We start from the raw sequence: 16,769 nt of genomic DNA, 5'->3' as shown, positions 1-16,769 counted from the left end.
TGTCTGATCAACCCCATCCCCCATTTTACAAATGAGAAAACTGAGACCCAGAGAGTTGAAATGATTTCCTAAGGTTTCATAGCTAGTGAGGGACAGAGTGAACATTCGAACCTGAATTTAAATCTGTGAGGCTTTCTGTGACACAGTACTTCCTGGAATGGCTAGACAAGGCTGAAATGCAGATAAAAAGGGAGGGGGCTATTAAAATCATAATAAGCAATAAGTATCATGGACAGATAACATACACATACCCTAATAGAGATATGACAGGGAATTTATATTGGAACATGATGACCCTGCATTATCGAAATACATCAGAGTTGAAGATAGGTAGAGTCATTTCCCACCGTGTTGCAGGTACTAGAATAGTAAATATGAAAAAAAAATGATTCAGAAATCCTTTTTATCTGTCTTAAGTATCTGTGATACTTTTTTGTTTGTTTTTTTGCAAGGAAATGGGGTTAAGTGATTTATCCAAGGTCACACAGGTAATTATTGAGTGTCTGAGGATGGATTTGAACTCAGATCCTCCTGAATCCAGGACTGGTGCTCTATCTGCTGTGCTGCCTCACCATTCCCTTAAATGGTGATTCTTGAGAAATAATAGATATAATTAGAAGATTTTTTAAAAACTTAGGCATGGTGCTCAATGTACAAGAAAATGACAAAATTTCCCTAGTTCCAGAAGCAAAAATCTTCTCTTCCCCTCTCTACCTTTCCCCTCCCCTCCCTTTTCCTCCCTTCTGCTTCTCTCCTCTTCTCTTCCCTTCTCTCCTCTCCTCTCCTCCCCTCCTCTCTACCCTCCTCTCCAACTTAACTCCCCCCACCCCCGACCAGAAGAGAAGCCATTCATCCAGTACACAGCTTTCCTTGCTGGCATCAGTGCCCATGGCTTGCTGGCCAACAATATGAAGTCTATTTTGCAATTTGTTTTCCCAGACTTTTTACTATTTTTGTTCCTTGGCCTTGGATTTTTCCACCTGAGCAGTGCCGAATGTGAAGGGGCCCAAGCTGAATGTAACGTCATATTCCAAAGAGACCATGGAACAGTTTGAATTGAGGGACTGGAGCAACAAAGTGGTGAATTGTGGGGAGTGAGTGAACCCTACTGATTCCATCTTGTGACTCACTTCTGGAGCTGGGTCTAGTGAGAAAACTGCAATTCAATTGGGAGAGGACTTGAATGCATTGTTGGGACCTAGCCTGCATGGCTGGGAAGCCAGACCACCCTTGCTAGCTGCTAAGAGAGCCCCCACCACCACCACCGAAGATGAGAAGCCCAATTAGGCCCAAAGATTGACCCAAAGAAGAGTTTTCTCAAAATTGTACATCTCAGTCATGCATCTTATCTCAACTCCATATGGCCAAGCACTTTTTGTTTCTATGCTCCTTTGTTGTATTCAGAAACTTGGGGGGAATGGCAAACATTTTTCTGAATTCAAGGAATTTCACCTATTCACTTTCCCCCTCCCAACTCAGAAAGGCCCCGATTTTCCCCCAACTAGAAATCAGATGACCTAATTTTGTTGTGCAGATTTTTAAAAAAATTAATTGGTCTTATTTGATGAATTGTTTTTAGTGTATAATCATCTCTCCCCCCCTATATTTGCTGGCATGAGCCCCCACGGTTTGGGGTCTGGTGCCAAATCGGAGGAAGGCAACTGGTTCCAATTTGTTATGAGACTGGCATATGCTGCTTAATAAATCAATAAGCTCTGAAACCAAAACCTTTGTTTTCTCAGTCATCTTATCTGTCGCCTGTTTCAATCATACTATCCAGCATTTCCATGGCATTTTCAGGTTAACAAGATCTCCTTTGATCCCCATACCAACTAGGTATTATTGCAAGCACTATTCTCCTCATTTTACAGGTGAGATACTGAAGATGAGTGAGATGAAGGGATTCCTTCACCCTCCATCGCATAGCCAGGAGGCCAGAGTCAGGTTCCTGCAGTCTTCCCTCTTGGGGAGGACTTTACCTCGTTCAGGTCAGGAGCAGCTTGAAGTCATCCTGGGAGGTTCTCTGGCTCCCGGGCCTGGTTTGCCCCTGCAATCTCTGGGGGGCTTGTTCTGTGGAGAGCTCCTTCCTCATTGGAGCCTGCCACTTAGGAAGCCATCCTTGCCTGCAGTTACTTACTGAGTGATTTCTCCCAAGGTGCATCTCATTGGAAAGCTATGATGGAAAATGGACCTGCTTTGCAGGGTCAGCATCTTTGGAGACCAAAGAACTTTCTAAAAGTCCCATCTCTGGGAAGATTACTAGGTGAGCAGCAATCACTTGGGATGCTGCAGGCCAGGACCAGCCTGACAGCTTTGGAGCTACTGGAGGATGTGAGTCAGAGATAGGCTTGGGGCCAGAATTTAAGGTTTCATGATGCCACAAAGCCTCTTTCTCCTCAGAGATGAGAGAATGGAATTGGCAATTTCTTGATTGTGCTCAACGTAGCCCCTCATGAGCCCCAGATGGTGGGTTCAGGTAGCAGAGGGCTGACTGCCCACATCGTGTATAAATGAACGTTTACTCGGATGCCAAAAGAATGTTTGGGTTCCTGATGTATGGAGCCCCAGATGGCCTACCTGGGAAAGGTCCCTCAAACTTGCATGAGCTCAGAGCAGGGCCCATGCTTCACATTTCTTCTACATCCCCCATAAGGTCTAATTAGCACAGGACTGGACTCAGTGTAGGTCTTGGTATCAAACCTGAGAATCTAAAACTAGCCAGAATTGAACTAGGGTAGGACTAATGGGCCCTCACCTCAGGGGGTTGATATTTAGAGTGTGCAAAAAAATTAAAATAATGATTTTGAAAGTTGAGCAATTCTTACATTGGTTACCTGTACATTGTGACAATACCCAAATTCCTTAATCAGTATAAAATCTAAGCATAATTAAACTAGGAAGCTATGAGATTGCTTCCCTTCTCCCCAAAGGAGCTGTACCCCTTCTGAACATCTCTGGCCCCCACCTCTCCCTGCCCCTGTGGTGGCCTCACAAATGTGTACATCACAAGACTAGTGTCCAAGATCTCTTCCCCCAAGATGTCTCCTTTCTAATTTAAGTGAATCTACCTTCCTTGCTTCTAAAATTAATAACTAATTTTTAGATAGCGCTTTCAAATTAGCAAGACACTTTAGAAATATTAACTCATTCCTCAAAAGAACCATGGGAGAGGGCAGCTAGGTTACACAGTGGATAGAGCGGCGGCCCTGGAGTCAGGAGGACCTGAGTTCAAATCCAGCCTCAGACACTTCATAATTACCTAGCTCTGTGTCCTTGGGCAAGTCATTTAATACATTGCCTTGTAAAAACTAAAAAAAAAAACAAAAAAAAAAAAAAACCATGGGAGAGAGGTGCTAGCATGAGAGAATTGAGGGAGGCAGAAGCTAAATGACTAGTCCAGTCACACTAGTGGGTATCTGAGGCTGCTTTGGAATTCATGTCTAACCTGAGTTCAGGTACTACCCAACTGGATTATGAAGTAGAATTGAAAGTGCTACTTTCTCGTGTCCTGTCATGGCCTTCCCATTTTCTTACTCATTTACTTTGTGGTTAGATGGTGTTATCTGAATTAAATGCAGTGTTTTATTCCTTACTTCTCATAAGGCATTTTCATTTATCAAATACTGAATGAAAGCCTACTATGGCAAGGCACTGGATTTAGCTCAGATCTAGAACAACCCACTGCTGGAGACCAACATGGTGGGAAGCACTTTGGAGCGGCCGGACAGCGGGAGCAAAGGAGGGAGAAACTCTGGGTGCTTTTGTCACAGGGAACCAGACAAAACATTTTGACTTGTCCAGAGCCACTGCTTGAGTAAGGATCGGAACCTTCCTTTGTAGTTGTCTGTTTTCTCAGTTTTCCTCACCAGCTTCTTTCAGTCTTTCTTTCTCTGTCTCTCCCTTCAGGTCTATGTTTCTTTGTGTCTGTCCCTCCCTCCCTCCCTTCCTTCCCTCCTCCCTCCCTCCCTTCCTTCCTTCCTTCCTTCCTTCCTTCCTTCCTTCCTTCCTTCCTTCCTTCCTTCCTTCCTTCCTTCCTTCCTTCCTTCCTTCCTTCCTTCCTTCCCTCCCTCCCTCCCTCCCTTCCTTCCTTCCTTCCTTCCTCCTTCCTTCCTTCCTCCCTCCTTCCTCCCTTCCCTCCCTCCCTCCCTCCCTCCCTTCCCTCCTCCCTCCCTTTCTTCCCTCCCTCTTTTCTTTCTTTTTTCTTCCTTCCTTCCTTCCTCCCTTCCTTCTTCTCTTTATATTTCTTCCCCCTCTTTTTCTCCTCCCCCCCTCCCCCTCCCCTTTCTCTTCTCCCCTTCTTCCCCAGGAGGCCTGTTTTTAAACTCTCAGAAGAACGAGTGGAACAAACAGCTGACCTCCACATTTCTCGATAACAGGCCTCCTTTCTTCCTCCCCTCCTCTCTGTCTCAGGCTGGTGTATCAGTTAAGAGCGCCCACCGCAGGCCCATGTGGCTTCCCTGCTTTGTCCAAGCTCTCTTGGGTGCCAGGCCCTGGCTGCCCTCAGTCGTGTCCAGAGGCAGCTGGCTCCCTCCCTCCTACCCTGGCTCTCCTCTGGCGGCCCTCATTGGTTGGCTCCCATCTGCAGCCCGGCTACCCTGCTGCCAATAGGCCTTCCCCACCCCTAGCAAAGACATAAGAAGCCAGTGTCCGCTGCCTTCCTCCAGTCACAAGGAAAAGAGCGAGAGAAAGCCTGAGGCCAAGCAGGAGGGTGAGTGAGGGAGGGGAGGTTCTTGGGGATGAGGGAGCCCCTGCAGCTGCTCTTGGGGGCTCAGGGCTTTCTTTCTTTGTGACAGCTGGAGTCCAGTTGTTTTAATTGGGCTGGCTTCTTGCTGAAGATGAAGATGGGTTTGGCTCTTTGGGTCCCAGTAAGTGACCTGTGGCGGTACCCCAGGCCTAAGGCCCAGGGTGAACCAAGGTTTCCAGAGGGGGCCCAGACTCTCATTTGGGTTCTGACTCAGGGCCAAGCCCCTTCCTCTCCTTTGAAACTTCCCATGAGCCTTTTCTCCCTCCCAGACCTGAAGGGAACTCAACCTTCATGGAATTTTAGAGCCAGAAGGGACCTTCCAACTACAGAGACTTTCAGAGAGTTCCTGGGTCCTAGATCAGGGGGTGTGAGAGACTGGAGGGGCTGATTCAGGTCCCCCAATTTTATAGAGGAGGAAACTTTGGCCCCCAAGCCATCCTTCAGACTGTTTTGGTTCCTGTGTTGAGAGGGCCAGGGTCTTCTCTGATCATTGGTTTCATCCATGCCTCTAGCAGAGGATCACTGCTGGCTGCCTCAGTGGTCCTTTATTGAGGATGACACTGATATCGATCCAAGCATCTCCCGAACCCATGTTAGGGCCAGGTCCACATCCCTCCCCTGGATATGCCCAGAAGCCCTCAGCTGGTTGCAGAAAATAGCTCTGCCACAGAGGCCCTGGAGAATTGAGAGCCCTCTGGTCTCTGGTCTCGTCATGTCTAGGGAAGTTCAACTTCTTCCCCTAAATGGGCTTTCCAGCTGCCCTCACCTTTTCTCAGCTCTTTGAGAGGGCCACGAGGAGGCAGAGGAGGCCTTGTCTTCAAGGGAGGTAAGAAAAGATTATGGCCAACATTCCCAGGAAGAAAGGAGACACAAAAAGAATGGAGATTTTAAAAATATTTTGGTTTCATGCTTGGTGAAGAGATTGCCCACTTAAGCGCATGTGGAATATTGGATATAGAGAGGTATGGAGAGGTTGGACAGGGCAGGGGAGGGCAGGGCAGGGCTGGGCAAAGTAGAGTAGGCTGGGCAGGGCAGTACAGAGTTGATCTGGGCAGGGCAGGCCTGGGGAGGTATGAGCTAGGCTGGGCAAAGTAGAGAAGGGTTGGGCTGGGCAGAGCTGGGCAGAGCTGGGCTGGGTGGACCTTCTCAGCTGGACCTATCTGAGACCTTTGGCAAAGTGACTTTGTTTCTCTTTGGGTTTTATGTCATTTTGCTCCCAAATGAGAGAGACACATGGGCTAACTCAAACCATGGACTCAGCTCTAGATCTGGATGAGGTCATAGAGAGAATGAGGTCCAGCCCAGTGGAGGAAAGGAAGGACCAGAGGAGGCAGTGACTTGCTAACATACTGCTAACAAATGTCTAAAGACTGACAGGAAAATCCCTACTGGGTCAAGAATTGGAGAGTAGCAAACTCCCCAACTGAATGGATGGCAATGGGAAGCCTCTTGGTTGCCTGGATCACTTCTGTAATGAGATGCTGTGCATTGGATGGTCCAGCAGACAATGGCCCAAAGGTCTGCCAGATGCTTTCCAGATGGCCCCCAGCAGCCACAGATGCCCTACTGATTCCCCTAGTATCCCACAGCTAGTATCTGAGGAAGGATTTGAACACAGGGTTTCCTAGCACTATAAAGTCCAGCATTCAATCCCCTAGGCCTCCCAGCCTCCCTGCTAAGGTTCCAAGAACACTGGTTCCTTGGTGCAAGGAAAGGACTGCCACTCCCTATTCTCCGCTGGCATCAGGAGGGCAGCATGGAGGTGGGACGTCTAAGGGACGTCTAAGGTCAGGAGTGCAGCCTGGTGTAGCTGAACTCACTGGCTTTTAAGGCCTTGAATCAGCGCTCTAGGTCATTCCTGCAGACCTGTTCATGAGTGAGCATCCACTGACCAGGAATCGGGGACTTTCCCCAGGGCCATGGGCTGCAAACCATCTCCAAACAGGGACCAGACAGTCAGTTTTGGCAGCCACTTGCCTGACTCTTGGAGAGAGTCAGAGCAGAGGTGAGGAACTGTGGGTGTGGAATACTGCATACTGTGTCAGTCAGCCTTAGTTGAGAGTTGGTTAATTTTGCCAAACTGCTTTCTTTCCTCTTTTGTTCTTTGTCACAAGGGATAGCTTTGGGCAGGGGGCGGGGGAAGGGGAACAGAAAATCGAAAACTATCCAGTCCAAAATGTTCAAAGGAATCTAGTTCAACTTTGGTGGGAATGAACTCCAGAGTCCCAGATGGCAGGATGGCGAGTGGGTGTACAGGGTTCACCCCAGTGGAGTGTGACCCCATCCCCGCCCAGGGCCTCCTTGCTGCTGTGGTCTGCCTGGCATCCTCCTTCTGAGGGACCCACTTGAACAGGGATTCTCTGGTCCTCAGGGTCATTCAATTCATAGGATCATGGGCAAGGGGCCGCAGATGAGGAGACCGAGACCCAGGGAGAGTAAATGGCAGACATGGGATTCCAGCCCAAGATTGGCTCCAGGGAGAGCCAGCACCTTCCCCTTTGCTGCCTGTCAGGCTCAGTCTTTGGTTTGTCTCAGGGACTGGAAAGCTGATGCTGTTTTTGACCTTGCAGTTTTTGGTCAAGCGCTTCTTCCTCCATGAAGCCTTTCTTGATTCTGTTCTCCATCCCATGAGTGAAAAATGTCATTCTCTCTGTTTTCTTCCCCCTAAAAAAAGTCCCTGGTGTAAAGACGTAAAGACAGAAAGACAGAGCAAATGTAGGCCCCCAAATCAAAGCATCCTGTCACGGCACCTGGCTATCAAGTCAAACAGAACCTGGGCTCAGGGAGTCTAGCAGGGGCTGGGTCAGATGGAAGCCACGATTTGTCTGGGCCTCAAGGCCCAAATGGGGCCATGGGACTGCTTCCAAGGGGACTCATTTTCCACTCCACATCAATTCTCAGCCTGAAAAAGAGTAATTTAATTTTTCTTATAAAGGAAATACAATTTTCTTTTTTTCTTGATATTTTATTTTATTTTTCCAATGACATGCTAGGATAGTTTTTCAACACTCATTTCCTTGCAGATTTATAAGTTACACATTTTTCTACCACCCTCCCTTCCCTCTTCCCTTGGCAGCAAACCGTGTGGTAAAGGCTGTATAGGTACATTTGGAAAGACAATTTTCACGAGCAGAAACAGCTAACTTGTTAGACAGGAATATACAGACATGAACTTAGATTTCTTGTCCTTTTGACCTGGGACAATTTTTTCCTTTTCTTCTTTTTTTAAAATTTATATTTTATTTTATTTTTCCAATTACATGCTGATAGTTTTTCAACCTTCATCCACTTGCATATTTAAAAGTTCCACATTTTTCTATGATCTTCCCTTCCCACCCCCTGCCCCTCAGTGGTGAACAATCAAGTAAAAGTTGTGTTTAACATATTAGTCCTTTTGTGTATGAGGAATTAGGATTGAGGGAAAAGAAAGAAGACCATGGGATAGGAAGGAAAAACATAAGAGAAGTTTTAAAGAAGTGAACATTGCATCCATTCAGATCCTGTGGATTTTTTGTTTGTTTGTTTGTTTGCTTTTCCTCTGGATGTGAATGTCATTGTCCATAACAGATCTCCCAGGGTTGTCCTAGGTCTCTGAACTAAGAGGTGCTGCATCCATCATAGCTGACCAACTCACAATGTTGTTGCTAATGTCTAGAATGTTCTCTTGGTTCTGCTCCCTTTACTCAGCATCAGTTCATATAATTCTTTCCACGCTTCTCTTAAGTCCAACCATTCATGGTTTCTTATACAACAATAGTACTTGATAATATTCATAGACCATATTTTCTTTAGCCATTTCCCAATTGATGGGCATCTCCTCAATTTCCAATTCTTTACCAACACAAAAAAGTCACTATAAATAATTTTGAACATGTGGAAATTGTCCCATTTCTTATGATTTCTTTTGGCTATAGGCCTAGTATTAGGAATGATCAATTTTATTGCTCTTTGAAGGTTTGGTTAGTCCCTGGATGTTGGTGGAATTACAGGACCTATTTATCTTATTTGTAACCTACTTGGGGTAGAGTGAAAATATTTGGGACCAAAGGACCTGAGTTTTTGAGGTGACTGGCCCTCTGTGATCTTCTACTCATTTAGTCTGGATGACCTCTAGGTCAATCAATCTCTGACCCCATGGGATGAACTGATGGGGTTATTGTGAGGGTTTGGAGAGCTATCCATAGGGGTTGTTATTTTTGTCATCATTATAAGTGTAATCATCATCATCATTGTCATTATCACACCCCATAATTAGAAATGTAGGGGAACAGATCAGAAAGGATGTCTGTGCAAACAGTGTTGGCAGGATGCCTAAAGAAACAGTTGGTTTTCTCATCCTGTTGTGTCCAGGAGGATCTGACCTTCATTATGTCAGACTTGGAGAAAGCCATGATGGCTATCATCGAGACATTCCACCAGTATTCCGGGAAAGAGGGTGACAAACACAAGCTGAAGAAGTCAGAGCTGAAAGAACTCATCAACAATGAACTCTCTCACTTCTTAGGGGTGAGTGTCACCTCCCTGGTTTTCTCTGACTTCCGACCCTCCCATTGGGCATGGTTGGCAGGGGATTTCACTCCCTTCTGCCCTTCTGGGGAACATGGCAGACTATGAAAGAATGAGGGTGGTGATGGAGAGGCTAGCATTCTAGTAACTTTTTAGGAATGCCTGACAAGTATACAGAGCTTTGAGCTTACAAACACTTTACCCCAGGATCTATTCTTAGACCCATTTCCCTGCTGGGGAAACTGAGGCTCTGGAGGTGACATACTCTCCCAAGGTCACCCAGCTCGCTTATGTTGGAGGCCAGGTTTAAACCCTGATCTTTCTGACCCTCATCCCAACATTCTGCCACAAAAGAAAACAGCTCTTCAAAGAAAGTCCAGAAACAAAACGAGATAGTTGTGAGAGCTGCAAGCTATTTGGGAGTGTGGAAGCCATCTGCTGTAAATAAGGGAATGTGTGGTGGCCCGAGGTCTGTGACTGATGCTTGGTGAAAGCATCTGACTGAGTTTTCTCTTGCTTCCCAGAGGCTGTCACAGTCCCCCCCACCCACATAAACCTTGTTTTTTGCTATCTTGGATGTGGGTCTAGTGACTGCAGCCTCAGTAGCCAAAAGTTTCTCCTTATTTCTTTTTTTTGTTTGTTTTTGTTTTTGTTTTGTTTTTTGCAAGGCAAATGGGGTTAAGTGGCTTGCCCAAGGCCACATGGCTAGGTGATTATTAAGTGTCTGAGACCGGATTTGAACCCAGGTACTCCTGACTCCAGGGCTGGTGCTCTATCCACTACGCCACCTAGCCACCCTCTCCTTATTTCTTGAATGGACCAGGCATTCTGGGCCTGGGGAATCAAGGGTCTGCTATAGCCCTCCCACCTCCATCCCTGCAGTAGACTTGGATTCCCTGGATCAGAATCACAAGGCCAGGGAGACAAGAGACTCAGAAGTTGGGAGGGTAGGACAGATGAACCAAGCCTCTCTTGGGGGTCTCTCCATTTATCTGGAGAGGAATGGGGCAGATGAGATGGAGAGCCAATCCCAGGGCTCCAGCCTTGCTCTGGAGGATGAAGAAGACATGGCCTCTTTTCCTCTTAAGGGGCCTATTGTTTAGTGGGAGGAATGGAAAGGTGTAGACAGTTAGAATCATATGATCTTATGGGGCTTTTCAGTTTTCAAAGGGCTTTACAAATAAGATCTTATTTGATTCTTTCATCAACCCTATGAAGCAGGGGCTATTATTATCATCCTTATTTTATCAATGAGGAAACTGAGGTTGAGAGAGGGTGAGGGACTGGCCCAGGGTGACTCAACTAAGTTAGTAAATGTCTAAAGTGGAATTTGAGTCCAGCTGAAAAATTTAGTGCCCCTTGCCACCCAGTTGCCTAAGAGAAATGAAGACAAAATATGTTCTTGGGAGAGCAGAGGAGGGGAGAGGCCCTTTGGTCTGGTTCCACGTGGAAGCTTTATTCTAGTGCCTCCTGGGAGTGTGGCTGCAGGTGGACATCAGTGTGCATTCATCAGTTCAGAACAGTGCTCACCTGCAGGCTTCCCAGGCATCTAGTCTGGGCAGGAGTTGGGCTTCCCTCCCCCAAGCAAATGGACTTGACTTTGGCAAGGCAGGGGCTCCGAGGCAAGGCTTGCAGTCAGGTCTTTCTGGATCTGAGGTTAGCCCTCTCTCCACCAAGTCATGGAGTCTTCATAGGGAAACATGTGACTGCATGAGAAGGTGGGGGAGGGATGGGAACCAGGGTGAGAGATGATAGAAGGAAGACTCCCAAAATACATTAAAAAAACTCAGAGGAAGGAAAACCTTCACATGTTAGACAGGAGAATTTAGTGGGTGGGGTAATTATCTAGAGTCCCACATGATGCACTTATGTTGTGTCCACCATGACTGATGAGAGAGGGTCACAGGTCTGGAGCTGGAAAGGACACTAGAGGTTGTTTGTTCCAATCTTCTTCCTTTACAAATGAGGAAACTGAGACCCTGAGCAGCCAAGAGCTTTAGGGTCATTGATCTAAAGCCAAAAGGGATATCTGATGAGGAAATTAAGGCCCAGAGCCTGGAAGTTGGAGTCAGAAGAGCTGGGACTAGATCTGGGGACCTCTGATCCCAGTAGCCCCTCTACTGTAAGGGATGTATGATCAGAACCGATCTCTATTTTTGCTAATCCAGAGCCCTGCCTTATTTCCCTCAGGAGATCAAGGAGCAGGAGACAGTGGACAAAGTCATGGAGACCCTGGATGCTGATGGAGACGCAGAGTGCGACTTCCAGGAATTTGTGGCCTTCATTGCCGTGATCACCTCTGCCTGTCATGAGTTTTTTGAACATGAATGAAATTCCCAAGAAGTTCCCTTTGTAACAAAGATCAAGCAAAGACCCCGTTGGAATTTTAAACAAAGCAGCAAAGCAAAGCTTGTGGTCTGGTAGGACCCTAGCAGGCCAACCCCCTAGGTAGCTTCCTTAGTAGGAATCTGATGTGCTTCATGAATAGAAACAGGAGAGTTTCTTCTAGGACCATCTCAAAGTGCCTCCTTCACCCTCCTTGCAGCATTTCTTTGTAATCCCTACCCATAGAGAAGCTAGGGACCTTCCCTTGCCCCATCAGGTCCATGCCTAATGGCCAACTACAACTTGTAGAAAGGGTCTCATTTCCTTTTGTGAGTGCTAAGAAAAGGTGAGATGTTGGGTTCAAGATGGTTGAGTCGACCATGGGGCATGGGGGCATGGGCAGCACCAACACCAGTGGTATATCCCTGAAGACCAGGAAGTTCCCTTGAGGTTTCCCTAGCTCCCTTGAAGCCTCCAGCTTCATTTCATGTTAAAACAGAGAGTGCTGCCTCAGGTTGGCCAAATGCTCCCCCCACCAAATTTGCTTGAAATAGTGAGAAATGGAAGTCTCAGTAATTAGATAATATCAACTCACAACTCTGCAAACCAGGACAAGTGTGGGAAAATTCAGAATTCTCTCCCCCCAGGGAATGTGAGCTTGTGGAGGGCCAGGATGGCTCCTTGTCCATTTTTTGTAACATCAGCCTCACACAGGAAGTTCTTAATCAATACTGCTTGGATGGTGAATGGCCTTGGGGACGGAGGGGTGGATTTTCCCATAAAAAGTCAGTAGTGATCAACCGAATAATACAAAGTATAACTATTAGAACCAAAGCAGAACAAAAGAAATATGCCTTATAAGCTCCGAAGCTGCTGGAAGTAGTAACTCCAATCTGTCAAAGTTCTAGAAGAACATCCAATCCTATATTCATTCTCTTGTTCACTCACTCACTCACTCACTCACTCACTCACTCACTCACTCACTCACTCACTTATTCATTCATTCATCAACCATTCCTTTTGGGTGAGTCACTTGATGCAAGATATTTCTTGGGGTATGTCAGTATTTCTTTTGGTGGTGAGAAGTCAAGATGAAGGAGGGAGGTGGGCAACATAGGACTATAGTGGAAGGTGCTGCAATCAGGGATCGAAAGACCCCATTCTAACCCTCTCTTCTCATAATTTGCTGTGTGACCTTGGGCAAATCTCTTTCCTCGGCTGATGCATGAAGTGACCTCTTTTGACCTCCTAGCTCTAACTTTCCGTAAATATCTGGTCTCACACTCGAAAAAAAAGCAAAAACAAACAAAAAAACCAATGAAAGTGACTTGCTTTCGTTGCTTACAAGGGTTTTCTCTCTTTTTTCAAACCCTGAACATCAGCTACTCAGATTAGACAATGACCAAAGTACCCACTTGGCCTACCTTTGGAGCAGATGCCCCCTGTTGACCACAGGCATGCTCCTGAACTCCCCAGAGACTTCTTGCTTCAGTAGTTTGCTGCTTGGCAGATAGAAGTATTGCCCTTTTTCCTCTGAGGTTAGGTTTGGGTCCCAACTTTGGGACCTGCTCCTTCAGTTTTCTGAGATTGTCCTTTGGGTTTTTGGTTATGTGGTTGAGCCAGTTGAAGCAAGTTGAGAGATGCTACTACTGTGGTTCCCTCTATAGTGGCAAACTTGAGTAAAGGATGCATGGACCTGTACCCCTGGGATGGGTCAGTCTTTGTCCAGCCCCAGATGATCATGTGCTTTCCACCAAATGTCAGATGCCTCATCTAGCATCATCAAAACCTGAATTCTGAGTGGGGCCATTTTGCAAAGTCACAGAGGCAAGGAAGGATTGATTGGGAAATGGAAAGATGTGTATTCTCAACTTTGTTGAGTTTGTAAGGGGGTGGGAAGGGCTTTAGAATATGAATGGGTTGACAATGGATTCTGTGCTCTCATCAAATAAAAGCATCATCCTTCAGTCTCTCCTCCTATGGTCTTTTAAAATCTCCCTGAATAGGGAGTGGGGAATAGGTAAAGGGCATGGATCGGACAGGCATCTGTGCCCCTAAGAAGGCCTCCTGTTTTTTGAATATTTCACATTTGAGATTGACTCTAAATAATTTGAACATCACAGCAAAAAGATGAACTGGAAACAAGAGCAGTTCCGTTGAGATCAAGGTGTTCTTGGCAGAGGATGCTGTGTAAAGTGAGCCCTGAAGCTGGCCTCTGAAAGCCTTCTCCATTCTGCACAATAGAACTCCCCCAGCTTTCCTACATCCATCCATTATCATCTATCCTCCATCCATTGTCACCGGCCCTGTCCACTCAGGGCTGCTGGGTTTTTCAGAATCTGGGACTGGGGCCCTATTGGGTTTCCTCTGGCATAGATTTGTAAAGGTAGGCAATCCTCTAAGGGGTCAGCAGCCACTAGCAAAGCACACAGAGCTCTCTTTGTAAAAGCCACCCATGGAATTCACTCTACCTGAAAACCTGGCCTCTTGTGGAAGGCTCCAAGAAGGGGAAACCATCATTAACAAACAGTTAAGGAAGTCTGGTGTGGACAAAGACGGGGAGGGGGACTCAGTGGAGGCCAAACTCTAGGAGTAGACCCCCTGCAAGGGGCTGCTCAGAAAGTTCATAGGATGTTAGGCTGTGTCATAGAGGCAAATTCTCCTGCTCACCACCTAGCTGCCCCCTACTTTATTTTATCTTATTTTATTTTTTGGTTTTCAATCAACAGCCGTTATGAAACTCCTCCAAAGAGCTGTCATTGTTGCTAGGGTGAGAAAGGCCCTTATGAAACAACCACAAACATATTCAAATATAAGAGGAGTCATTCTGTGAAAAAGGAACTAGAGTTGTGATGAGCAGCTCCATCAATTAAGACTAAGGTCATTGGGTGAACATGAGAGAGAAGCAGATTTTGACCTAATTAAGGGAAAAATCTTTTAATAATTAAATTGGTCTAAACATGAAATGGGCTGTCTTTGTAGGGAGTGAGAGCCCCATCACCTGGATGGAGCATTCAGGTTACAATTGTAGGCCCAACTGCTTGGGATGCTGGGGAGGGAATGGTATTAGTCCCAGAACTTATGTTTCAGCTGTGGTCTCCTGCCACTGCCCCCCAAGGAGGGCTGGGCTTGTAGGATGATGCAGAAGCTGAGACCTTTAGTTGGTCGCACTCAGAGGTGACAAATTGAATGAGCCTGTGAAGCATTTAGAGTGAAGATGTAGAAAGCACTGATAAAAGGGACCACAGCCCTCCCACCAACACAACTGGAACCTTTTCAGAAGCCATTTAACCCCCCGGGGGAATCTCTAAATAGCCCACTGCTCGCTGGGCAGTTCCTCAGGACTTTCAAGGGAGAGAACTTCCAGGACATCCAAGTGTTCTATGAACTGAGCCCCATCTTCTACGAAGAAGGACATGGTGGCCCCAAGGCCACCACATTTTGGGTGTGCCCACAGGGCCGTGAGCTTCTGGAGAGACAGCAAATGACTTGGTGCCTGCTCTGCTGGATGACCTTGGAGAAGTCACCACCTCACTGAGTGCAGCTTCTTTCCCCAATGAGAAGAGTAGATTGGTGCATAGAACTGTAGCTCATAGGTAGAGTGTGTGCCTCACAACACCCTGAGGGGGATGTGCTGAATTAAGTGGTAGATAGTCTTACCTCTGCAGCCAGGTGGTACCCTGGATAGTCAGGAAGATTCATCTTCCTGAGTTAAGTCTGTACTCAGATACTTACTAGCTACATGAACCTGTGCACTGTTTGCCTCAGTTTCTTCTTCTGTAAAATGAACTGGAGAAGGAAATGGCAAACCTCTCCAACATCTTTGCTTAGAAAATCCCAAATGGGGTCCAGAAGGGTCAGACACAAGTAAATGACTGAACAACAGCAACAACAATCAACAACAAATGAAGACACAACTGTGTAGAATGATGAACTTGGAGTCAGAAAGTCCTGAGTGCAAATCTTACCTCAAATGCTTACTAGGTCATGCTGCTGTGGCATTTAACTGCTCTGAACTCATCTATAAAATGAGGGCAATACTATTTATGGTACCTATCTCCCTGAGTATTTATGAGGTTTAAATGAGTTAATGCTTGTAAAATGTTTTGCCCACTGTAAAGGGCCATGTAAATGCCAGATTCTCTCTCTCTGTCTCTCTCTCTATCTTTGTCTGTCTGTCTGTCTGTCTTTCTCAGTCTGTCTCTCTGTCTGTCTGCCTCTCTGTCTCTGTGTGTGTCTCTCTCTCTCTCTGTCTCTGTCAGCCTGTCTGTTTCTCTCTCTGCCTGTATGTCTCTCTTTCTCTTTCTCTGTCTTTGTTTCTCTCTGTCTGTCTGTCTGTCTCTGTCTTTGTCTTTCTCTCTCTAGTTAGGGAAATTGAATTTTTTGAGTATTTAATTGACTTGACCATATTTGTACAATGAGTTTCTTTGTGAAATTCAAATTCAGATTTCCTGACTTCACGTTTAGATGATCTTTCAGGAAGTAGGACCATAGATTTTGGCCTAGAAAGTGCAGGGCTCTCATTTCACAATGAAGGCAAGGAGGCCCAAGGAGGGACAGGGGCTTTGAGATTCCCCAGATAGGAAGTGTCAGAAGTGGGGTTGAGCTAGGTCTCTCCCAGCTCTAAATAATCTACAAAATTGAAGCAGCAGTAGGGCTAAGCTCCCTGTTATTATCTGAGATCTGACCTGTCTAATGGACTTTTGTTATATAAAAGGCTCCCATGGGGGAGCTGGGATGGGGGGGTAGCCCAAATACAGCCTCCCTTTCTGACAGAAGTCATGGAGGACTCCAGTGGAAGACACCAGGGTTGGACCCAAGCCAGGTCCTCTTTCACTCAGAGGCCTCATAGGCCATCTCGCTGTCTTCACTCCAGTGTTTGCCTGTCCTCTTCCTCCGGTTCCTCTCAGCCATGACGATGGCTGCTACCACTGTGATGCAGACAGTGAAGGTGATGACCAGTACAGTGACTGTCTCAGCGGTGCAGAGCTGAGTGTCCACCAGTGCCAGGGGCAAGTTCTGTAGGATAGGGGGCTCCAGGCAGGTCACATTGCCATAGGCATCCAGAATCAGCCAGGGGACCCGGTGTAACTTGCCGAAGACCCTCTGCAGATCGCAGTCACATACCCAGGGGTTGTGGGCTAGCATGACGTAGGTGCTTGGGGTCTGGATGGACAGGAAGGTTCTGAATCGA

The 16,769-nt window shown here is 46.6% G+C and overlaps 1 protein-coding gene across 1 annotated transcript; it reads left to right on the top strand.

The window, feature by feature from the left end:
• Positions 1 to 4,600: 4,600 nt before the first annotated feature.
• S100B (S100 calcium binding protein B) lies at positions 4,601 to 13,535 on the top strand. The gene is made up of 3 exons (XM_074190451.1): positions 4,601 to 4,708; positions 9,095 to 9,250; positions 11,441 to 13,535. Exons 2-3 carry the CDS (start codon positions 9,113 to 9,115, stop codon positions 11,579 to 11,581), a joined length of 279 nt encoding a protein of 92 aa, XP_074046552.1. The 5' UTR covers positions 4,601 to 4,708; positions 9,095 to 9,112; the 3' UTR covers positions 11,582 to 13,535.
• Positions 13,536 to 16,769: the final 3,234 nt, after the last annotated feature.

The sequence above is a fragment of the Macrotis lagotis genome, chromosome 5 (assembly GCF_037893015.1).
Source record: "Macrotis lagotis isolate mMagLag1 chromosome 5, bilby.v1.9.chrom.fasta, whole genome shotgun sequence".
Taxonomy (NCBI): Eukaryota; Metazoa; Chordata; class Mammalia; order Peramelemorphia; family Peramelidae; genus Macrotis; species Macrotis lagotis.
Note: the sequence above shows the minus strand (reverse complement) of the source record. Positions and strands in the feature narration are given on the sequence as shown.

Bases quoted from the DNA above. Each gene is read 5' to 3' on its own strand.
- S100B (XM_074190451.1), top strand. From the start codon at position 9,113: ATGTCAGACTTGGAGAAAGCCATGATGGCTATCATCGAGACATTCCAC. The intron at 9,251-11,440 runs GTGAGTGTCACC...TATTTCCCTCAG, and splicing joins AACTCTCTCACTTCTTAGGG to GAGATCAAGGAGCAGGAGAC.